Source organism: Fragaria vesca, linkage group LG6, assembly GCF_000184155.1.
Source record: "Fragaria vesca subsp. vesca linkage group LG6, FraVesHawaii_1.0, whole genome shotgun sequence".
Taxonomy (NCBI): domain Eukaryota; kingdom Viridiplantae; phylum Streptophyta; class Magnoliopsida; order Rosales; family Rosaceae; genus Fragaria; species Fragaria vesca.
This window is the reverse complement of record NC_020496.1, coordinates 25,103,267-25,121,293: the sequence shown is the minus strand read 5'-3', so window position 1 is coordinate 25,121,293 and position 18,027 is coordinate 25,103,267. Positions and strand designations below refer to the sequence as shown.

At 38.7% G+C, this 18,027-nt stretch overlaps 3 protein-coding genes, 1 non-coding gene and 1 pseudogene across 4 annotated transcripts in view; 4 read left to right on the top strand and 1 right to left on the bottom strand.

Annotated features, from left to right (window-relative positions):
- Positions 1–1,274, top strand: part of LOC101290782 (GDSL esterase/lipase 5-like) — a 6,095-nt gene extending 4,821 nt beyond the window's left edge. Inside the window, exons 3-5 of the mRNA XM_004303696.1 lie at positions 276–506; positions 648–903; positions 1,024–1,274. Of these exons, the coding sequence (XP_004303744.1) occupies positions 276–506; positions 648–903; positions 1,024–1,268 (732 nt within the window). The 3' untranslated portion in view covers positions 1,269–1,274. The remainder of the gene's footprint in view (positions 1–275; positions 507–647; positions 904–1,023) is intronic.
- Positions 1,275–2,699: 1,425 nt separating this feature from the next.
- LOC101315360 lies at positions 2,700–4,504 on the bottom strand. The gene is made up of 2 exons (XR_184996.1): positions 3,367–4,504; positions 2,700–2,976 (listed from the first exon to the last, which is right to left on the bottom strand). It is a non-coding gene; the product is annotated as an uncharacterized LOC101315360 (transcript).
- A 1,639-nt stretch (positions 4,505–6,143) lies between these two features.
- On the top strand, positions 6,144–12,192 carry LOC101295845 (annotated as a pseudogene).
- An 835-nt stretch (positions 12,193–13,027) lies between these two features.
- LOC101315067 (GDSL esterase/lipase 5-like) lies at positions 13,028–15,028 on the top strand. The gene is made up of 5 exons (XM_004303695.1): positions 13,028–13,302; positions 13,409–13,530; positions 13,745–13,975; positions 14,100–14,358; positions 14,471–15,028. Exons 1-5 carry the CDS (start codon positions 13,041–13,043, stop codon positions 14,701–14,703), a joined length of 1,107 nt encoding a protein of 368 aa, XP_004303743.1. The 5' UTR covers positions 13,028–13,040; the 3' UTR covers positions 14,704–15,028.
- A 615-nt stretch (positions 15,029–15,643) lies between these two features.
- On the top strand, positions 15,644–17,379 carry LOC101295552 (GDSL esterase/lipase 1-like). Its single transcript, XM_004305731.1, has 5 exons — positions 15,644–15,905; positions 16,002–16,123; positions 16,351–16,581; positions 16,697–16,946; positions 17,144–17,379. The coding sequence occupies exons 1-5, from the start codon at positions 15,644–15,646 to the stop codon at positions 17,377–17,379; spliced, it is 1,101 nt and encodes a 366-aa protein (XP_004305779.1).
- The last annotated feature ends 648 nt before the right edge of the window (positions 17,380–18,027 follow it).

The following is an 18,027-nucleotide window of genomic DNA, read 5'->3' as shown; positions in this document are numbered from 1 at the left end:
TTTAATTGATCGATGATGTGTTTAGGTGACATAGCATGCCACCTAAGATTAAGACCACAAATTTTAGGCCTTATTAAGGCCAAAAATCATTTTTTTTGTTAATAACTCAAACTTTAGATTTAGTTCACAGGTTTTGTGTTTCTAAAGAAATGTATAAAGTGAAAGTGTATGGAGCCAAAAAGAAATTGGCAAACTCTTGGTGTCTAGAGAATTTCACATCTATTTAACTAAATTAGAAAAGTGCATGGACCACATTCATATTATCCATTTTGCAGGTGATTGATCTAAAAACACAACTAAGAAATTACAAGAAGGTAGAGACCTGGTTCAGACACAAATTGGGCGATGCTGAAGCCAAGATGACACTGTCAAGAGCCGTCTACTTGTTTAACATCGGAACCAACGATTACATGAGCCCTTTCCTGATCGACTCCCCTATTTTCAAGTCCCACTCTCATTCCGAGTACGTAGGAATGGTCATCGGCAATTTGACGACTATCATCCAAGTATGCATCACTATTTTACTCCTTTTCTTTATTACGTACTAATAGTGTGAGAAAATTAAAACATTGTCATTGTTGGTAAGATAATATTTCTGAAATTTCGAATGTTATCGATCTCGACTGACTGTAAAGCTAATTTGGCAGGAGATTTATGCAGGAGGGGGTCGAAAATTTGGTTTCATCAATTTGCCGAGATTAGGTTGTCTCCCGGGTTTGAGAATAATCAAACCAGAAAATAACGGTAGCTGCTTAGAAGAAGTTTCATCACTTGCCAGATTACATAACCAAGCTCTCTTCAAAGTTCTCAGGAAGCTAGGAAGCCAGTTGAAGGGTTTTAAGTATTCACTCTACGACTTGAACCACAGCCTTAGACAGAGAACCAGACATCCTTCGAAATATGGTACATACATACCCGATCTACAATAATCATCAATTAATTATCAAATAACAATTGTCAATTGGTATATAGCCGATTCCAGCCACTAAGGTTTTGAACTAATAGTGTGTATGTGTGACGAAGGTTTTAAAGAAGGAAAATCAGCATGCTGCGGAACAGGTCAGTTTCGAGGGGTGTTTAGCTGTGGAGGCAAGAGAATCGTCAAGGAGTTTGAGTTGTGCCAAAACCCTAATGAATACGTGTTTTGGGACTCTTTCCACTTGACTGACAAGGTTTATAGCCAATTGGCTCATGAAATGTGGAGTGGGGAAGGTGACTATAAGCCTTTGGGTCTGTACAATCTCAAGGATCTCTTCAGAGATTTATAGAGATATAAACAGTACTTGATATACCTTTATCTGATGACTTGTAAACGATTAAAGAGCTTAGAATTGAAGAATTGTTGTTTATCTAATATGTGATACTCGTAGAGTTACTATTAGATAGTCGTGTGACACAATGTTGTATAGTCATCGTTGTTTTTTTTTCTTCTCGTATAATCATTAAAGGACACCATTTTTGAAACTCGTCTCGGGTTTCCAAATCTCAAGTCGGACCCTGAATAGGAACATGCTAGCAAACATGGATGGGATCATTTCTTGTAATCATCATGATCAAGACTGAATCCCTGGTGGCTAAACATAACACATGCACCGGAATTAAATGCATGTATGGGGCGACTGATTTCATGCAACTTGAACTTTGATATATCGGATGGAGTTGAAACTAGGCTGTTTACACCCAAATTAATATTTTACTGGACAATAATTGTCTATATGAATATTAGTTAAATTCATGGTCCACATCGGTGAGCCCGAAATATTGGGTTTACAAGTGATGGCCCGTTAGCAAAGTCATGCGAGCTAGACAAGTTTGCATGGACAAAAAGACTTCGCGTGGTATAGAGGGACTAAGAGACGTGAGTGGACTTGATTCAATATGAAGCGGTGAGCATGCAAGCGGGATAAGTTTACAGGCGGAGAAAGATGCTTGCCTGCAAAGAGTTATAGACTTCACATAGAAATGGAGTTTTAAATATGGAGGCGAGATGCATGCAAAGTGGACTGACTTTGCGTAGAAGATTGAGCGAGGCGAGATGCCTTCGAGCGGGAGACTTCGCCATGAAGCAAGAAGAAACAGAGAAGAAGAGTCCGCATGGGAGAGGACTAAGGCATTAGCCACATATGTTGACTGAATGATTAAGGGAGCAAGTGTCCTTGATTGATTGAAAGACCATGCATGTCAGGGATAATTGAGGAGTTTAGGGTTTCCCATGCACGTGAAGATGTATGTGAGAATTAAGGACTCTACTCCTTAATTGTGTTTGCATGGATGATCAACAGTGCACGTCCACATCTTCACGAGAGTTCTACTCTTCTACATAGAGGCAGTTAGTTACTTCACCAAACACTACCAAAAAACCAATCAATACCCACTTTTTTTATTCGTGGGCTTTGACCCCTATACCCACGATTAAATGTGGGGATAAGCTTCCCCCACGCTGCAGCAACACTTACAGGTAATGTGGCCTTTGCTGTGTGGTGGCTATTGTCTTGTTGCCCACAATTGTACAACATTCGTGGATCTGCTTCACATGGGTCTCGCTTGGGACCTACCACCAGAACCTATCAGAGGCCTCAACATTGTGCCTATTATATTATTATATATAGTACTGCTTTCGTGACTCTACAAAATTAATTTAAAAAAAAAAATCAATTCAATATTTAATACAAATACAATTAGTGTAAAATTGTTTCTTTGATAACAACCATTGTATTAAATCTCTCAGTTCCACATGAGAAAACGCAATAGAGGTCAGTAATTACAAACATGAATTGAAAAACACTATATCTACACACTAAATGTTATAACCTAACTGCTCACTAATAACCTCATCAGACAGCTTCATATTAACTGAGAATTTTTCTGTTACCAATTGAATTATAATTTCAATTACTGGAAGCCTCTTCATGCACCTTTGCCACGATCACTGTGCCTCCAGACTCATCTGTCTCAACCCCAACTGCAGGTTTCCTGCTGTCCACACCTTGCAGGGTTAAAGAAATTTATGAGTCATACATACTACCTCAAACACAAAGCAAACATCATCTCTCTTATGACATATGCTTAAATTGAACACAGAATCTGATAACACACCCAGTTGCCCAGTTGCAAAAGACTACATATTGTGAACACAGAAGTATATAATTCAAGCCTACACTAACATATTCTCTAACTACATATTGCAAAAGGATCAGAATATCAGGGTGCATTGCATCATATTGGACATTGTCATTCAAATCATAATAGCTTTCCAGCGTGTGACAATAATAATCATAATAGCTTTGTGGTGGGAAAAAAAATTGGTTTTTGCTTATATTTTTTGTAGTGTGTGATAATGATAATGGAACAGGATCATGAACTCACAGCTAAAAGTAGGATGAAGATGAGGAATGTCAGCGAAGTTACAAGCATTGCACTAGACTCTAACTGCAGACTTGAGTACCCAAAACATGGGCCCTTCCCCCATTGCAAATCAACACTGGAGAAGAGATTTCTTCAATTTTCCGGTTCACACAGACTATATCAAAAAGGCAAAACACCATACTCATGAAAAGGGAGTTGTTAGGTGTCCAAAAATCATTGACTTAGAATTTTATTACAAATGAATCGCATCTCAGCAAAGCAGAAGGAATAATATGAAGAGCATTATCCTTTGAGCAATGATATGTTGAAACTATACATGTACTTGAAAGTGCTAATAATAATTTGTAACTCACATATATTTCAATGGACTTGCTGCGACGCTCAATTGCAATGGAATTGCAAGCCATGTGAGCATCATATGGTTATAAAGATCAAGATTTAATGGTACAACATATATATATAAAACTCTGCACTAACATAATTCTATGTCTGCATATTGCAAAATACTTCATGTTACAGGCAATCAAATTGGACATTGTGAATTCAAAATTTCATACTTAAACCAGGAGTCTGAGAAATCAACACAAGTACAACAACATGCTTATTAATCAACCTCTCTTAGCTACTTTTTCTGTAAGCATCAGTTTGTAGAAGTTACCTTGCTAGTTTTGCAACCTTTATCTTATTATTAGAAACATTAATATCTTCAATATTGGCCTGCACATACAACAACTTACTTTTTAAATAACTTCCACGTAAAAGAATTTGAAGAGTAGTATGACTATGCTGTTTCACGTAAGAACTATAAAGCTAATGGTCACAATAGATTTGCATAAGTAAATATTGATACCAATGTATAATAAAAAGCTGGTAATATAAAACATAACCAATTGTTGCAAAGGATATAAAGAAATTAATGTACATGACAAAACCCACATAACATCCATAATACAACGAATGTGCCTAACATGTAGTTATACTGTGGTTCACATTGACAAGGTGTTAATACAACAAAACTACTGAAACCAATGAAGTCTAAAATTTCTGAGAACTATCACTTACAATTGCTCAAGGAGACTAGAAGTATAGTAAACCACAGAAGGGTACATGACACTTCTCTTTGCCATGATTGTCATCTAAAACAAAACACAGTGACAACTGCACTTTAGCAAATTACAGAAAGTAGTGTGTCAAATAACTTACATAGTAACCAAGAATCAGGTCTTACTAACCTCATATAGCCAAATGACAGTTTAGTTACAAGCTTCGCATAATCGATCGATGTTGCAAATCCAACACCAGACTGTGGAAATCCCTGAGCAGAGTAGAGTGCCCACGGTAATCAGAAAACAACAATTAATTAAGCTTCAAATTTATTAACATTGTGATAAAATTATCGATCCCTAACCTAGATCAAAAGGAAAACTACCTAAATTTTAAAACGATCGGTGCTTTGAGCTGATCATACAAGAGAGATCACCAACATTCATGGAGAGCATAACCTCGAACAACCTATCCTAGATTATTAGACCCAAATTAATACCAAAACCACTATTGAATTCAGAGAGAAACTGACTGAAAATAGAGAGAGGGGGAGGAGAGAGAGGGACATAACCAGTTTGGGGTCGCTGTTAGCTCGACTGTAGTGATGAAGCCTCTGAGATTGAAAGAATAATTGCGGAGACGCGAAGAAACAAGAGCAGGGAGAGAGTTTCATCAAGAGAGAGAGAGAGGGGATGAAAAAGTTGAAGTGTTGAGATAACTTAAGGCTTATCCAGTGTATGGCTGAAAATAAAGAGAAAAAAAGGAAAAAGAAAATAATAATCGGGTCTTCTCATCTTTTGCTCAGAAAGTATTAAATAAGGGTAAAAAATAGTGGCAGTGTCAGTTTTCTGACACAAGCAAGCAAGGAAAAATTATACAAAAATGGGATACTCACGTTTACCATTGTATGTGAGGTAATGTACCACAATAGCCATTTCGTGCCATATAATCATCTCACGATTAAAGTGGCCTTAGATCACTTTTTTTGTAGTGAAAGGATAATCGTGTTAAACAAACGATTAACATCACCTACGTCACATTTATCGTTGAAGACTTCTATAAGTCTTTGATATGCTTTGGGTCAATACATGTGGCCCTAAATAACTCTATATGAAAGAGTTCGAGGCTCACTCTCTAGACAACACTCAACAACTCAACAATTACAAAGTACAATACAATTCTCGACCTAGTCGAACCTCCAGACGCTCCCTGGAGCTTTGCTTTAGTTTCCTTGTACGCTCTCCGGAGCTTTGTTTTTTTTTCCTCTCCTTTCCAATTGAAGCTCTGCTCGACCCTACGTCGAGTATCGATATTGTGACGCTCAGACGGACTACTGTAAGTCCTTGCTCAGTACGCAAGGCGAATCTGAAGAACCCTGTAGTGGAGTTGGTGTTCTCTCCATCCTCAGTCGCTTGATTAGAAGCAGAAGACTAAGCGCACCCGGCTACTACAACAACTACATTCCGCGTCCGCGCGGTGACACGCCCGCAACGACTAAAAGAGACTTTGCATACCCAGACTTACTGGTGTGGCCAAAACATAGACAAAAGAATCATTTACAAATTACAAACATGCATGTGTTCAAATTTGGCATGGCGATCACTTTTGACATTTTTGCCGGAGATAATCTAAACTAACTCATGTTCAATAGAATCATACTATTATATTTTCTTCATATGCACGTTTAGTTATTATGTAGAATTTTGGCCCTCCGGATTTTCCTATAAATAGTAATGGAAGTACTACATAACTGGGAGGCTCTAAGTTAAACAAGGTGAAGATATATATTACGTATCTAGTAGTAGAGACAGATCAGTTAATAATATGGTGAAGTTTCAAATGCTTGTTTTTGCACTCTGTACAAACCTTCTCATCGTTACAACCCAAAGCCACGGCCATGTCGGGTAGTCAAAAAAACATGTACCTCTCTTCATATTCGGCGATTCAATATATGATGCTGGCAATAATAACTACATCAACACAATTGGAAAGGCAAATTATTGGCCGTACGGTGAAACCTTCTTCAAGTCCCCGACCGGTAGATTTTCCGATGGTCGCATAATCCCAGATTTCATTGGTATGATATGTAATACAGTTTTCGAAAGTTGAAATATTGTTAAGTTGTGTATTAAACCTAAGCATTGACATGTTAAGTTTATTGTTTGCAGCGGATTATGCGAAGTTGCCACTTATCCAACCATATCTGAAGCCCGGTAATCATGAGTTTACATATGGTGTAAACTTTGCTTCTGCAGGAGCTGGTGCTCTAGTTGAAACTCGCGCAGGCTCTGTACGTATGTGAAATAAAAGTGGAACCTATGTGAAAGCTTGTTACTTATTTTTCAGCATATAGTCCATATGTAAACTCTAGCTATGAAAACTGAATGAAAACTAAATGCATGCGTCTAATAAATCAGTAGATATGTGTAAAGAAATTGTGAATGAAATATGTTCTGTATAGATATGATAACAGTACAATGAATTGGTCTATATACATCTACCATGATAACTATTCTAGGAAAGGCATGATTACATATATCAAGATCCTATAAACATTCATAGAAAGGATATGTCAAAATCCCGATCCACCATTTACTCCATTATATCTCCAATCTACTTGAATGCATATCAGTAGATTACAATTCATTCCATAATACTCCCCCTCAAGTTGCAGAGTGAATGTTTATCACACCCAACTTGCTAAGGTGTGTGTGGAATATTGGCGCATGCAGAGGCTTGGTAAACAAGTCTGCAATCTGTTTTCCAGTTTGCACATAAGCAGTCTTGACTTCACCCTTTTGAATTCTCTCTCGAACCGTATGGCAATCTAACTCAATGTGCTTCGTTCGCTCATGGTATACTGGATTTACTGCAATGTGTAAGGCTGCCTGATTATCACAGAATAACCTTGCTGCCTCAGGATGTTGCACCTGCAAGTCTTTCAATAAGTATCTCAACCAACTGAGTTCACACGTGGTTGCAGCCATAGAACGATATTCAGCTTCGGCAGATGATCTTGAAACTGTGGCTTGCTTCTTGCTTTTCCATGACACAATTCCATGACACAAGTGACTTACCAAGAAAAATACAATACCCTGTTACTGATCTTCTGGTGATGGGACATCTTGCCCAGTCTGCATCGCAATAGGCGACCAACAAGGGTGAACTATCTGAAGGGAATAATAAGCCTTGTCCAGGAACTGCCTTAAGGTATTGAAGAAGTCGGTTTGCTGTTTTGAGATGATGCACCTTAGGTTCCTGCATAAATTGACTGAGTGTGTTCACAGCATATGTAATGTCTGGTCTAGTGATTGTAAGATAAATTAGCTTCCCAACCAATCTCCTATACCGAGAGGGATCCTTGAGAGCATCACTCCCTTTCTCAGTTAACACCAAGTCAGGCTCCATAGGTACCTTGGTAGGTTTCACACCAAGAAGTCCTGCCTCCTCCAATATATCCAACGTATACTTACGTTGACAAATTGAAATTCCAGCTTTGGATCGTGCAACTTCTATGCCAAGAAAATACTTGAGGGGTCCAAGATCTTTAATCTTAAAACAACTGTTGAGGAACTTCTTGAGATCTTCAATTGCCTTCTCATTGTTCCCTGTTATAACCATGTTATCAACATACAACAATATCACAATAATAGAATTCCCATGAACTTGTGTAAACAGAGAATAATCGGCATGAGATTGCTGAAAACCAATTTCTTGGATGGCAGAATGAAAACGCTGAAATCAACTGCGAGATGCTTGCTTAAGACCATAGAGGGATTTGTGAAGTCGACAAACCATGTTCTCCCCCTGTCGACTATAACCAGGAGGTGGCAGCATATACACCTCCTCAGTGAGTTGACCATGGAGGAAGGCGTTCTGGACATCCATTTGGTGCAAAGGCCAATGCCTTGCTGCAACAACTGCTAACAGACAACGCACAGTGATCAATTTCGCAACAGGTGCAAAAGTATCTTTATAATCAATACCTTCGCGTTGTGTGAATCCCTTGGCTACAAGCTGGGCTTTATAGCGCTCAATTGTGCAGTCAGCATGATATTTAATTTTGAAAACCCATTTACAGCCAATGGGATGATGACCAGAAGGCAGAGGAACCATAGACCATGTGCGGTTATCTTCAAGAGCCTGAATCTCAGAATGCATTGCCGCAACCCAATTAGGATCATGACGAGCCTGCTCATAGCTTGCTGGTTCAACCAACTAAGAAACATTGTGTATAAAAGAGCGATAACCGGATGACAAGCCAGAATAAGAGACGTACCTCTGAAGTGGATAACGAGTGCCGGACGTGGAGGAGAGACCGTTGTCTGGGCCAAGCAAAACAGAGTGGTGAGTTTGGTAATAACTGAGGTAGGGAGGTGGTTGGCGGGTACGATGGGATCGGCGTGTGACTGCAGGTGGAGGTGAGGACGGAGTCAAGGCTGGTTCCGGGAATGGAGTTGATTCTGGTTCAGGTGATGGTGGTGGAGTGGAAGCCGGTGGTGGTAAGTGTGGTGGTGGAGAAGGCTGCACCGGTGGTGGCGGAGGCTGGGATGGTGGTGTGGTTCCTGCCGGGAAGGGAAGCAGCTGGCTTGGGCATGGCGGCAGAAGAGATGGAGAAGAAGAAAGAGGAAGGTCCGCTGACGATGGCAACGCTGGAGGGGGCGCCGACGAGGTGGTGGCGTCGGAGGCTGTAGGACAACGGGAATACATCTTTAGAGGTGAGTGGAGCGGCGTCGGCATGGGATCCGGAACGACCGGATTAGGGTCGGAGTTGGGGGGTGCCGATATGGGGTCGGAGTTGACCGGCGCCGGTGGCTGTGACGGCGAGGTGAGGTCAGGAGGAGAAGGATTGGGGTCTGGAGAAGAAGTGGAGGCCGATCTGGTTGTGGAATGAGAATTATCAACTGAAATTGGATTGGGCTGATTGGATAGTGGGCTGAAAGAATAGGTTGGGTTTGTGTCAGAGATGGGAAGGACTAGAAAATCCTCTTGGTCCTCTTTAGGAAGTGCAGAACATGGAAAAATATGTTCACGAAAAACAACATCTCGAGAGGTAAAAAAATTTTGATTCTCAAGATCATAAACTCGATGACCTTTTTGTCCAAGAGGGTACCCAAGAAAGATACAAGGATTTGCACGTTTGTCGAATTTGTGTTTTGGGGTAAGATTGGTGGTAAAACATAAGCAACCGAAAACCTGAAGGTGAGTATAAGTGGGTGGAATGCCATGTAACAACTCATAAGGGGATTTGTGGGAAAGAAGTGGTGTGGGGAGTCGATTTATAAGATAACAAGTAGTAGTAACACTTTCTCCCCAAAACTTTAAAGGTAAATTGGCTTGAAAACGAAGAGCACGAGCCACATTTAGAAGATGACGATGTTTGCGCTCAACGACTCCATTTTGTTGTGGAGTGTAAGTGCAAGTGTGTTGGAAAATGGTACCATGGGAATCAAAAAAAGAACGCATTGATGTAAATTCACCCCCATTATCGGCACGCAAGATTTTGATATCACGTTGGAATTGTGTTTTAACCCAAGAGAAGAAATTTCGGATCAAGGGTTGTGTGTTGGATTTTAATTTCATGAGATGAACCCAAGTGAAGCGAGTAAAATCATCAACAATGGTGAGAAAATAACGTGCTTCAGAATGAGTGTGAGTTTTGTGAGGGCCCCAAATATCACAATGAATCAAGTCAAAAGGTGTAGTGGATTTTATTGAACCTGAAGGAAAAGATAAACGAGTTTGTTTGGCTAAAGGACAAATATCACACACATGTTGTGGATCAAAAACTATTTTAGGAATGGTTTGAGATAACCAGTGAATAGGTGAAGATGACAGGTGTCCAAGCCATTGATGCCAAAGGTCTGAGGTACGTGTGACATGATTTGCTAGGTGAGGGTTTTGGCTTGGGTTGAGGTAGTAGAGTCCGTTAAAATGCTTGCCCAGGCCAATCGTCCTCTTCGTATCCACGTCCTGCACAACACAAAAATCCGGGTAAAAAATCACAATGCATTTCAAAGCTCGAGTCAATTTACTCACATATATCAAATTTACTCGGAATTTAGGTACATGAAGAACACCATCAAGATCAAATCTGTTGACAACTTAATTGTTCCAATGCTCTCAATGGTGGCTTTCCCACCATTAGGTAGACCAACAAAATTATGAGATGTTGTAATTTTGTTGTGAGTAGGTGATAAATAAGAAACATGATCCGTTGCTCCACTGTCTACGATCCAATATAATGTATAATGAGGATCAGTATGTGTGATATTGCAGTTGGGTGTGACTATGCGTTGTGGTGTAGGATATGCAGGTATGTCATATCTGGTGAGGCTTTGGACAGTGTGTTCTTCTGTGTTGGCCATAACGTCGATTTGATAGTGTCTAGTTTGACTGTGTTTGATATGTTTGCGGAAGATGGATGAGTCTCTAGAGTCACCAAGATCAGTGCTCTGATACCATAAAGAAATTGTGAATGAAATATGTTCTATATAGATATGATAACAGTACAATGAATTGGTCTATATACATCTACCATGATAACTATTCTAGGAAAGGCATGATTACATATATTAAGATCCTATAAACATTCATAGAAAGGATATGTCAGAATCCCGATCCACCATTTACTCCATTATATCTCCAATCTACTTGAATGCATATCAGTAGATTACTTCATTCCATAATAATGTGCAACTAATTTATTCTTGTAATTAGTCGATCGAGCATTTTTTCAGGTGATAGACCTTCATACTCAACATATATTTTGAGAGTGCCAGGAAAACGTTGAGGCAGAAATTAGGGAGTGAAGAAGTGAAGGCTTTACTGTCAAGAGCTGTATACTTATTTAGCATTGGGAGCAACGATTACGTTTTTCCATTTGAGACAAACTCCAGCACGCTTCGATCTTACTCTCCTGAGGAATATGTAGGGGTGGTTATACTCAACATAACTGGACTGGTCAGGCTAGGGTAAGTTTTTCATTAGTACTTGATTATAAATAACAATCTCTATTGTTAGATATCAAACATGCATGTTATGTTATGATCAGACTCAACAAAATTAAAACAAGTGTGTTCACTTGTCATATTATCCATTTTGATAACACTAAGCCAAATATATTGTTGGTCACCATGGATAACAAATCATACTTGTAAATTTTGATATGATAGGAAGTATATAAGAAAGGAGGAAGACATTTTGGGTTTTTCAGCATTTGGCCCCTCGCTTGTGTACCCTTCGCCAGAATACTTGAAGTGAGACAAAGTGGTGCATGCTTGGATGAAATTACACCATATATCACACTGCACAACAGAGAATTTCCAAAAGTCCTGGAAAATCTAGAGAAAGAGCTCGAGGGATTCAAATACTCATTTTCAGAATTTCATGATTTTCTTAAAGAAAGAATGGACTACCCTTCAAAATATGGTGCGTACATACTTGTGCAGTCATCTCTTTCATTCTTCATGATATATATGTCATACGTGAAATAACTTTACACTTCTTTGTTGATACATTGTTTTTTTATCAAAAGGTTTTGAGGAAGGAAAAGTGGCATGCTGTGGAAGCGGTCCGTATAATGGAATTCTGAGCTGTGGAGGAAAGAGAGGTGTGACTGAGTATGAGTTATGTGAGAATGTTAGCGAGCATGTCTTCTTTGACTCGGGTCATGGAACTGAAAGGCTCTATCAGCAATTTGTTAAACAATTCTGGAGCGGAGTACCTGCCAATTCCACCGGACTTTACAGTTTGAAAGAACTATTCCAAAGCAAGTACTAAGTTAAGATAGCAGGAGGAAGAATATCATCAGCACAACCCCACAAATAAAACCCTATCTTGTAGAGGGATTAATAACACAAATTGTTTCAATCACATTCAGAATTTTTCAATGGATCCATCTATATATAAATATATGCAAAATAAGTTTCAAGTTGTTGAATGGGTGTACTACTTGTGCGTGTGCCGTCGAGGCTTGAGTAAGTTGCCTACCTCAACGTATAGAGAAGCTTCGCCATCTACTAAAGCTAAATTTTAACCTTTAAATAAAAGAGGAAGATGCTCTAGCTAGCTAGCACATCCTTTTATAAATGACCCTTTCATATCATCAAAGTAATTAACAATTTGGTCCAGTGCACATATAGAGATATAATATATGGTATCAAGTAGGAGAATATAGATCGATTTGGAATTTAGGATTGAACACATACTGAAGTTTTCATTCTTATGCATCCATATGCCACTACTAGTTATCTCTTGGCGAAAAAGAATACGTCTTTGCTTCTGGAAGAGGTACTAGTTCCATTATATGCAATCAAAATGCGAGTGTCTGCTGGGGAAAGTTTATTCTCGAACACAGAATGATACAAGCAATCCAGATTCTACTCACATATAATTATCTTCCTAATATTAAAAGTCAAAATTTTCAAGAGCAGATGTATGGAAACTTATATTTCTATGAACAAGTCGATGAAGAGTGTAATATAAAAGATGATGACGTTCAATTGTTCTGGTTGTTTGACTTTCCAAAACCTCATGTGCTTGATCTGTTTCTGTTGAACCTGCCCCCAAATGGCTTTATAAATAGCAGCTAGCTGAAACAACAATCGGTGAAGATCACTGCGTCTAAAATGGCACACAGCAGCTTCCATAAGTTTATCTTTGGTTTCTGTACAAGCCTTCTCATCATCACTACCCTAAGCCACGGCGAGATCGGGTTGCCGTCGGAGGAACATGTATCCCTTTTCATCTTCGGCGACTCGATTTTTGATGCTGGAAACAATAACTACATCAACACTAGTCTGCGAGCAAATTTTCGGCCATACGGTGAATCCTTTTTCAAGCACCCAACGGGAAGATTTTCCGATGGTCGTCTAATTTCTGATTTTATAGGTAAAATAAATATACCATACAATTTATATCGAGGAGTTCTAAGAATACTATTGATTAGTGAAAATAACTTTACATACGTACGTACTTAAATATTTTGTTGTTCCAGCTGAGTACGCAAACCTGCCTTTCATTCCACCATATCTGCAGCCAGGCAATCATCAATTTACATATGGTGCAAACTTTGCATCTGCAGGAGCTGGTGCTTTGGTTGAAACTAGCCAAGGTTTGGTATGTGACGTGTGATTTTGCACCTATATGTTCAATTATATCGTTCACCAATTTACTAGTTCTATAATCATGTAATTGACCTTAATTAATTAATTGATTAATTAATTGCCGTTAAGAAAGCCATGCGTGTATATAAAAATTTTGTAAGACTTGTCTCTGCTTAATTGTTAACAAAATGTTTATTTGGTGTGATGTTGTCTTAACCTTGTTTCAGGTGATAGACCTTCATTCTCAACTTTCATATTTTGAGCGAGTTCGTGAGTCATTGACGAAGAACTTGGGGGAGGAAGAAGCCAATACTCTGATATCAAGAGCTGTTTACTTGTTCAGTGTCGGAGGCAACGATTACTCGTACATATTCGGGACAAACTCCAGCATCCTTCGAACTCAATCTCACAGAGAATTTGTAGGAACGGTTCTAGGCAACATAACTGCAGCGATCAATGTAAGCTTTCAGTACTCCAAAATAATAACCAAGTTGTTTCTCCGGCCCTTTTATACATATGGTACTCGCTAAATGATGAAGGGGAAAATAAATAGTAATAAGAAAGTGATTTTCATTGTACCAGGAAATATACAAGAAAGGAGGAAGAAATTTTGGGTTTCTTAGCCTTGATCCTCTTGGTTGTTTACCTTTCGCAAGAGTAGTTGAGCAGGAACAAAACGGTCGAGGATGCTTTAAAGAAATTTCACCGTACGTAAAACTCCACAATAAAGCACTTCCAAAACTCCTTCAGAAGCTGGAGACGAAACTCAAGGGATTCAGATACTCCCTTTCTGACTATAATGAGTTTCTGAGAGAGAGAATAAATCACCCTTCTAAATATGGTACATTTTCATTTTCTTGGCTACATATTTACGTATACATATATACTGTATATGTATGTTAAGTTTTAAGGTTATTCAAGTACTCATTGTACTTCATTTTTGGCAAATTAAGGTTTTGAGGAGGGGAAGGCGGCATGTTGTGGAAGCGGTGCATATAGAGGAATTTTCAGCTGCGGAGGCCAGAGAGGTATCAGAGAGTATAAGTTATGCCCTAATGCAAGTGAATATGTCTTCTTTGACTCTGCACATCCAACAGAAAGGGTCAATGAGCAATTTGCTAGGCTATTCTGGAGTGGAACTCCTATTTCCACTTCTCCTTACAATCTCAAAGCACTATTCGAATGAAAATTACAAACTATATATGTCTTAATTAAATTCTTCATATGTAGATACTAGATTGAGTTATCGATTGGATCTGTATGTTAAGAATATAGAGGCAATAGTGTAGCAGGCCCAGTCCATATCCTAGCAGGCCCAAACCATATATAGTCCGACAATATTCTTATCAGCTTGGAGAATAGGTTATATAATCAGCATCACCCTCTCATATATGCAGAAGTTCTTCGTTAATGAAATAGGTTGGGATAATGGTTCTTCGTTCTTCTTTCATTACAGATTGCAACCATTTTGTATAATTACCAACATTCTAATACCAATTCACCTTTCTCTTTGTTCTTTGTCTCGTTATGTTTTCCAATTTTCGTCATTGTTGCTTACTTGCTATACCTTGAAGTTTTTATCATCAGGACCTTGATTTTTAGCACTGTATTCACATTTGACAATGTTAACTCTCTGTTCACTACAAGAAACAATGATATCGGCGACGACCCAAAATTGTCATAAAATTTCTAAATTACTCGATATGAGAACACTTTGGAGCAAAGCATGCATTAAGAACACGTTGGCCACCATGCATTAACAAGTTAATAAAAACGATGTAATATATTAATATGAAAGAGGATGACTTCCGTTCAATTGTTTTGGTTTGGGATTTTTATTGATAATAGTTGTTTAACTTTCCAAAAGCTTATATGGTCGATCTGTTTCTGTTGCACCTGACAACAAATGCACGCCCTTACAAATAGCAACTGAAACTAAAATCGGTGAAGATACAACATTGCATCTAAAATGGCAAACACCAGCTTGCATGTTAATGGTTGTCTAACTTTCCAAAACCTCATATGCTTGATATCTGATCTGTTTCTGTTGCACCTTCCCCCAAATGCATGCATGCCTTTATAAATAGCAAGTGAAACTACAATTGGTGAAGATCACTGCGTCTAAAATGGCAGACACCAGCTTCCATGATTTTATCTTTGGTTTCTGTACAAGCCTTCTCATCCTCACGACCCTAAGCCACAGCGTGAGTGGGTTGTCGTCGAAGGTACATGCATCCCTTTTCATCTTTGGGGATTCAATTTTTGATGCCGGAAACAATAACTACACCAACACTAGTTATCGGGCAAATTTTCAGCCATATGGTGAAACCTTTTTTAAGAACCCAACGGGAAGATTTTCGGATGGTCGTCTAATTTCGGATTTCATAGGTAACTTTCTTACAGATACTTTACTATCACGAATAAGACTAGTACATAAATATTAAGAGTAAAAATAGCTTTGCCCTAATATTTTTACTGATACAGCTGAGTACGCAAACCTACCAATAATTCCACCGTATCTACAACCCGGCAACCAGCAATTTACAAATGGCTCAAATTTTGCATCTGCAGGAGCTGGTGCTCTGGTTGAAACTTTCCACGGTTTGGTATGTGACGTGTGATTTTGCACCATATGTACTATGTAGTTCCCAGTTAACTAGTTCTATAATCATGTAAATGACCCTAATCGCGTCTGAAGTTTTGTTAACAATTAAGATCATTTACATGATTATAGAATTAGTTAACTGGGTCTTAATCATGAAAGTTAAGACTTGTCTATATGCTTGACTAAGCTTTAACAAGATGTGTATTTGTTCTCTGAACCTTGTTTCAGGTGATAGACCTTCATTCTCAACTCTCACATTTTGAGCGAGTTCGTGAGTCATTGACGAAGAACTTGGGGGATGAAGAAGCCAAGACTCTGATATCAAGAGCTGTTTACTTGTTTAGTGCCGGAAGCAACGATTACTCGTACATATTCGGGACAAACTCCAGCATCCTTCGAACCCACTCTCACAGAGAATTTGTAGGAATGGTTCTAGGCAACATAACAACAGCGATCAAAGTAAGCCTATGTACTCCAAAATAAATTAGATAACTCAATTTCTCATTTTCATACATATGGTAGTTGCTAATGATAATTGGTAATAAATTATTAATAGAGTGACCGATTGTAACAGGAAATATACAACAAAGGAGGAAGAAAGTTTGGGTTTCTTACCCTTGATCCGCTTGGTTGTATACCATTCTCAAGACCATTGGGGAAAGAAGGTGGATGCTTTGAAGCGATTACACCATATGTACAACTCCATAATGAAGAACTTCCCAAACTCCTTCAGAAGCTGGAGACTGAACTCAAGGGATTCAGATACTCGCTTTCCAACTATAATGAGTTTCTGAGTGACAGGATAAATAACCCTTCTAAATATGGTACATTTTCATTTCTTGGTTGTGTGTGTGTTTATATAACTTTTTGATATGCATATTACAGTAATTTGGGTTTAGTGCTACTATCTAGTTTATTTGGGTTTACACCACTTCCGCTACTATCTAGTTGCCATCATATTATAGCTCTTGTGTATGGAGGTTATAAACTCATTTTAATTTTGTCCTGGTGGTATCTTTAGGTTTTAAGGAGGGGAAGGTGGCATGTTGCGGAAGTGGTCCGTTTAGAGGAACTTTCAGCTGCGGAGGCCAGAGAGGAACCAAAGAGTATGATTTATGCCCGAATACAAGTGACCATGTCTTCTTCGACTCTGGTCATCCAACAGAAAGGGTCAATCAGCAATTTGCTATGCTATTCTGGAGTGGAACTCCCAACTCCACTGCTCCTTACAATCTCAAAGCACTATTCGAAAATTGAAATTGACCAAGTACCTTATCTTGCTTATGTATACAAGATAGAGATTATCGATATGGTCGAGTGTGTAAAATGTATCAATCACACAGAATGAAATCAAGCATATAATTAGGAAAGAGAATCAGAATCACTCTTGATTTGAGGAGAAGAGTGGTTATGAGAGATTGTCGCTAACAGAGTGTATGTTGTATTGGCAATTTAAACTTTCCATGACTCAGTGTGTGTGTGTATATATAGCCCTTCTTGGGTGCGGACGTCCGCACCAATGGTTTTGGTGCGGATTTCCATTTTTGCACCACTTTTTGATCGAATTTCCTCATCTCCACCGTCTAGTATCTAGATAATATTATGTAGATTATCTCTGTAAAATTTCAGCCAATTTGGTGATCGTTAAGGCCCTCAAAATTGTGTTTTTCTAGTATAAACATGAACCGGACAGAATTCAGTCCGTCCATTTGTTTTTCGAGTTTGAGGGCCTTAACGATTACCAAATTGGCTGAAATTTTGTAGAGATGATCTACACAATATTATCTAGATACTAGACGGTGGAGATGAGGAAATTCGATCAAAAAGTGGTGCAAAAATGGAAATCCGNACCAAAATCATTGGTGCGGACGTCCGCAACTGAAAAAAATCATATATATATATATA